Source organism: Orycteropus afer, unplaced genomic scaffold (assembly GCF_000298275.1).
Source record: "Orycteropus afer afer isolate SDZICR_OR568_19922 unplaced genomic scaffold, OryAfe1.0 scaffold00919, whole genome shotgun sequence".
In the NCBI taxonomy this organism is placed as follows: Eukaryota; Metazoa; Chordata; class Mammalia; order Tubulidentata; family Orycteropodidae; genus Orycteropus; species Orycteropus afer.
In genome coordinates, this window is record NW_006922506.1 from 537,747 (window position 1) to 544,657 (window position 6,911).

Sequence of the window (6,911 nt, forward strand, 5' to 3'; positions counted from 1 at the left end):
AACATGATATCAACTTAATAAAACAGTTTGAGTGAAAGAGTGGAAAGAAGAAGATAAGGGGAAACATAAGGGGCAAGAAAAGTAGAAATAAAAATATTCAAGTTAAAATACAATGTATACTATGAGCTATTGGGGTAAAATTACCTCTGTATATATCTAGAGAGATATAAAAATAGTAAATTTTATATATGAATTATGCTATTTCAGGGGAATTTAGTGCTTCATGGGAGAAAGATGAGGCAGTATGCTTCCATGAACACTTGCAGCCTTGGAAACCCAGTGGGAGTCACTATGAGTTAGAATTGACTCAATACCAGTGAGTCAGATTTTGGTTTTTGGTATACCTAAAGAGGCATCTCTCTACCTAGTGAAATAATCAGGATATGATCTACACCTAGGGTTAGCTTGCTGTTGTTGTTGTTGTGTGCTGTCAAGTCAGACCTGACTCATAGCGACCCCTCCTTGTGTGGTATCACTATGGAAGTAGATTGCCCAACCTTTCTTCTGAGGAGTGGCTGCTGGGTTTGAACCACCAGCCTTCTGGTTAGCAGTCAAATGCCTTAGGCACTGTGTCACCAGAGCTCTTTTGGGTTAGCAATCAGGTACTTATACCACTGCTCCACTAGAGCTCCTTGTGTGTGTGTGTGTGTGTGTGTATGGTATATACACACAATGACACATGCATATACATATGAGAGATGTGGTTGATAAAGGGAAAACGTTTCATATGTTTTGTCAAATACCTGTATGAACTCTCCTCAAATTAAAAAATGAATAATTTTGCACCATACATATCCCAGCTGATGAAATAGTGATAGCTAATATTATTTGGATGCTTACTTTGTGACAAGTGTAATATTTTATATATAAGTTAAACTTCTTTAATCCTCAATTAACCCTATAATAGGTACTGTTATGATTCTCCTATCTTATGTAAGAATCCAAGGCACTTTGTCAGAGATAGAAGAAGGAAAACTTAAACCTGTATGGGCAGATTTTTCTGTTTTTCTATTAGGAAAAAACTCCAAAAACCCAAAAAACCAACTCATTGCCCTAGAGTCGATTCCAACTCATAGTGACCCTTTTAGGACTGAGTAGCATTTCCCCTGAGGGTTTCAAAGGCTGTAAATCTTTATGGAAGCTGACTACCTCATATTCATCCCACGGAGCAGCCTGTGCGTTCAAATCAGTGACCTTCTGGGTAGCAGTCAACTGTTTTAACTGCTACATCAGCAGAGCTCCTCTTCTGTCAGAGTCTAAAGAATTTGCTCAATTCACATAGTTGGTAAGTGGAACCACCAGGATTTAAGCCCAGAAACTCTGACTCCAGAATCTGTCCATCTAATCATCACACCATACTATGTGAAATGTAGAATATAATGATTACCGACATAAAGAAGCAGATAATTAAAATGATTTCACTGTTTAGCGATGAGACGTCATCCACATTTAAATATATATTATGAACCAGTCAGTTTGTATTTATGTATTAAATGAAAATTATTATTGATAGCATATAATTTTAATTCAGAGACTTTTTATAATTTAATGGTTATAACTATCTCATAAAAGTCTTCAGAGCACACACTTGCTCCAGGAACTATGTTTTAAATAGTGATCTTTCAGTCACCAGCAAACTAAATGTCATAGGTGCAGAAATCTTTGAATCACCAGTGGTGGTCACCAAGACAAAAGCATGCTAGCACTGAGTAAAAATACAATTTTCCTATAATCTTCCACTGACTGATTGAACATCTCTTTCACAGACAACAAAAACTTTGGAGGTCATTGTTTAGGGGTCAGAGATAACTGTTAGAGGTACCTTATTTACATATCTGCTCCTAGCACATTTATTTCCAAAATCAACCTTATGGATAGTAGTGAAACACTGTCTGACACATTACTGGAAAATCAATATATGTATCGTTAATAGTACAATTATCTTATAGAGTCAGTATGTGTTAAAATTTAAGTGTTGGAATTGCACATTATTTTAGAGCAAATTTTCTTATTTGTAATATAATTCAGGACCTAGATAAAAAAAATTGAAAATATATTTTCTCATTTTTCTACCCTATAATTTTCTTTCATCTTGAATAAGTATTGTATTTGCTAAATATGTCCTTGTGAAATAATCAGGATATGATCTAATTCTCCAACTGCTTCATCAACTGGATCTTTCTACATCACTTTAGTGAAGTCAATTGGATGCAGTTGGGTGGTTTATATTATCTTTCTTGATGATCTGAACTACCAGACAATTCTGGGAAATTTATTCAATTCTAATTCTGAACTGGAATCCTTGAATGGTACAGTTAACAAGTTGGGTTACAGAAATGTTGGCAGTTCTAGTCCACCCAAAAGGGCCTCAGAATGATCTGATTACTTTGTGTAATGTTTCTCTACAATCTAGACCTATTTGCAAGTTTGTTTAAAATAGTGAGACTTAGTGACAGGTTTCACCCCCTTATCTGAAGTCACATGTTCAAGAAGGAGTCCTCTTAAGAACCTGTACACTTACCACAGGTCAGGAGGACAGCAGAATTTGCAGTGGCACTTCAGGGAACACATGAGAGAGTTACAGCCTGGAGAACAAATGCTGAACCAGGATCTCTTTTCTTTGTGTGAGCTCTGCACAAGTCGAGAAGTACAACATCAAGAGAACTCTCCCTGGAGCAAGTAATGTAAATCTTTAATACCGGTTAGAAAATAGTATGTTTGAATTGGTAAAACAATTTTTGAGAGATTGAAGAAAGAAAGCTTAGACATCTATGGACTGATTCTTTTGGTTTTCTGTCAGAAGTATAAGATTAAATATGTATTGTAAATGTCTGCAGAAAAATCTTTCTATCTAGAATATGAAAGAAAATAAAAGCCATTTTTTAAAAATTATAAAAGGATGCTATTTCTTCATTGATGATATCAGATGTTTTGATTCAGTGTTTATGATTTTTGACATTTTAATTCAGCAGAAATAAAAGAGGAAAATGATAGATTAAATTGAAAAAGAATAGAAATAACATGCTTTATTAATGAAGTCTGTGAAGCACCCAGGTATTTGACCAGTTCTAAGTCTCATGTGCATGGGACATTATTGGCAGACTCCCAATGTCAGTAGGAAGATTTCCAATCCTTTCTGACTTAACCTTTGGGTGCTGTAGCGATAATGAAAATATTTAACTATGAAAATAGTTAATAACATGGGACAGACTTTCATTTAAAAAGAATTTTTATTTTTGCATCCATATATTTTTAACTGAATTTAAATTTTATAAAATTTAAACCTAATTTAAAGTTATAATATAAATTTAAAATGTTAATAAAATTGATTACATTCAATGTAATTTTCTTGTTTTATTCAGAAATTAGGCACAATCACACACCAGCATGTGAATCAAAATAAATACTATTTATTCATCCCCCTGCTCAGACATTATGGCACTCTAATGGTGCGCAGTCACTGCCATTGAGTTGAGTCCGAATAGCTATTCTCATTGGCTTTCCGAGCCAGTAAATCTTTAGGGAAGTAGATTGCCCCATAGGAACTCTGGTGGTGCAGTGCCCAAGGCTTTTGATTGCTAACCAGAAGACTGGTGGTTCAAACCCACAAGCTGCTCCATAGAAAAGATTTATTGCCTTGGAAACCCAATGGGTGGGGGTCTCTATGAGTGGGACTACAATCAATGGCAATGAGTGTTTTTTTTTTGAATGGTGTGTACAGTTTCTGCTACATTTCAAGGAATTATAGTTTTTTCCTATTGGTCCTTTTTGGTAAAGGCAGAAATCAGGCTTAAATAATTTTTCTTGGAAAGCAAATTTTTAGGAAATCACTCAAAGTCTATCTTGAAATGACTGTGTCCACCAGTATATTCAGTTTGGCTGGTAAGGTATAAACTATTGCATATGGCCACAGTCTGAAGGAAACTCTTCATAATACTTAGGTAAGACACTTGAAATGGTACCACAAACAAAAAGCACTTTTTGCGTACACACACACATTCTACTTTGATATTTAAGTATTATTTTTCAATAAGATAGTTTCTCTTAGTTATTTTTTAACAGAAATGTTCTGGATGTTATTTTTCTCCAAGGGGTAAGAAGCCCTTTTTCTATATTCAATCTAAATTGACGTGAACTACTGATAATCTGTTCAGTTGTTAAAATCAGGCAGTTCTGTTACGTTCATGCATGTCTTGAAGGACTGTATTATCACACTAGTAAAGAATGCTGAATTTATTAGTCCTACAGTTAGAGACAAATATTTTAATTTATGTTTTATAAACTGAATAAATTGGATAGTTGTCACTAAACAGATAAAAGTCTTTTCCATTAGTCCATCACTTTCTGACATCCTAATTATATAACTTCACAAACAGCCAGCCTAAATATTTAATGAAAAGAAAATGCTAGATAAAAACATTAAGTGATTTTTAAATTATTACTCATAGCATGACAAATTTTCATTTAGTCTAAAATTAGGTATATTTGAGGGAGGCTGCTTTAGGGGTTAGGGATACAATGAAGAGCTCCAGCCATTGTATCTACTCTTAAAGCTCATAGAGTGATATAGAGGGAAGGTTAACTAAACATTTACTTATTTGATGTATAATTATGATTAATTCTTAGAATAATTGTGGTTAGTAATGATTTTTGAGATGCATTATATTACAAACATTGTTTTAAGCACTTTTACATATATATAGAAAAACTAACTCATGCCCTTGAGATATATTACTCAAATAATCTTTATCTCAATCCTGTGTCTTTTTATTGTCCAATTTTTAGAGCTGAGGATATTGAGCCCAGAACTGTTAGGTAACTTACCTGGAATCACACAGCTAAATAACTAGGGCAGAGATGAAACATGAACATAAGCTCTCTGACTCTACTCTTAAGCTCCATATTATACTGACTCTTTTTTTGGAGTTCCTTAAATGTGATATAAGATACAAGGTAAAGGAGATTGTGGATTGAGGGGATCCCTCTTTAGCCAAGAAAGATTTAAGTGGTAGCCTAAAAAATGAGTATGAGTTACTCAGAGAAGAGGGAGAAAGACTTCAAACGCTGTAGATGGGAATGAGCTTGATCTGTCAAAAAACTGCAAAAAGGCTGGTGGGGAATATGGGTAAAGTGATTTGTGAGACATGAATGAGGCTAAGCAGGACCCAAATCATGCAGGTCCATCTCAGCCATCTTAAAGAAGAATTTATTTCTAAAATGTAATAGAAAGCCACTGACAACTTTTAAGCACACTGATGGTGTGATCTAATTAAATCTTGTGACAATATAAAAGAATAAGAATGTGTGTAAGGATAGAAGATTATTATCAGAATCTAGAGAGAGATGAGTGTGGTTTGCATTAGCTGGTTAAAATTTAAAAAAGTGACAAGATAGTTAACATATATTTTTACATTCAGTTTTACCATTTAGTGATAAGTTAGGTACTGAGGTTGATGGAGATGAAGGTGCCAAAGGAGAAATGACAGATCTCTTATAAAACAAGCTGGGCGATTAAATGTGCTAACCACTAACATAGGGAGAAAGAGGAATGCTTTTACTTCATTATGATATTAGCCAATAGATACATTTATAAGTGAATTTTCTGACTAAGTAAAATAATACATTCATTGTATCAAATAAGTAGCTCTGTAGAGAATCATAGGATCATAACATTTTTAGAACTACATCTTTTCCAAACTCTGAAATTTCCTTATAGACAAACTTTCCTGTTCCCTATATAAAAAATGTAATTATGTGCTCATCACCGTGACAGAACCTGCAACAAATACCAGATTATTTGACTGGAATATTTTCTATCTATTTATTTATTTATTTCAATTATTAACATAAATGCTCTCCCTTTGTTTAGATCTGTATTTCATGAGATTACCTAGATAATCTGTGCTGACAATTTTTTTTCTTCCCCTTCTCCTTTTTTCTCTTCCTATTCTTTCTCCTCCTATCTCCTACTCCCTTTGCCTTCTTACTTTAAGATTTAGGTACTGAAAGACTATGGACCAAAATAATTATAGTTCTCTACATGGATTTATTCTGCTTGGCTTCTCTGATCATCCCAAAACAGAGATGGTCTTGTCAGGAGTTGTCACCATCTTCTACTTGATCACATTGGTGGGTAACACAGCCATCATTCTAGCATCCCTCCTGGATTCCCATCTGCACACACCAATGTATTTTTTCCTCAGGAATTTATCTTTCCTAGATCTGTGTTTCACCACCAGTATCGTACCTCAGATGCTGGTTAACTTGTGGGGACCTGATAAAACCATCAGCTGTGTGGGTTGTGTCGTTCAGCTTTATGTCTACATGTGGTTGGGCACCAATGAATGCCTTCTCCTGGCTGTTATGTCCTATGATCGTTTTACAGCTATTTGTAAACCCCTGCATTATTTGGTCATCATGAACCCACATCTGTGTCTCAAGATGATGATTATGGTCTGGGGTATTAGTTTGGCCTGTTCTCTGGTATTATGTACACTCACACTAAATTTGCCTAGATGTGGAAACAACATTCTGGATCATTTCTTGTGTGAGTTGCCAGCTATGATCAAGATAGCTTGTGTAGACACTATAGCAGTTGAAATGTCTGTTTTTGCTTTAGGCGTTGTCTTTGTCATTACACCCCTCTTCCTTATTCTTATATCCTATGGTTACATTGCCCAAGCTGTGCTGAGAATGAAGTCAAAAGCAAGTCAACGAAAAGCCATTAATACCTGTGGCTCTCATCTCACTGTGGTGTCCATCTTCTATGGAACTATCATCTACATGTACCTGCAGCCAGGTAACAGTGCCTCCAAAGACCAGGGCAAGTTCCTCACCCTCTTTTACACCATCATCACTCCGAGTCTTAACCCCCTCATCTACACTTTAAGGAATAGGGACATGAAAGATGC

The 6,911-nt window shown here is 35.1% G+C and overlaps 1 protein-coding gene across 1 annotated transcript in view; it reads left to right on the forward strand.

Annotated features, from left to right (window-relative positions):
• Positions 1–6,012: 6,012 nt before the first annotated feature.
• LOC103212322 (olfactory receptor 2W1) overlaps positions 6,013–6,911 on the forward strand; it is a 34,113-nt gene continuing 33,214 nt past the window's right edge. The window contains exon 1 of the mRNA XM_007958313.2: positions 6,013–6,909. Coding sequence (XP_007956504.2) covers positions 6,013–6,909 — 897 coding nt within the window. The remainder of the gene's footprint in view (positions 6,910–6,911) is intronic.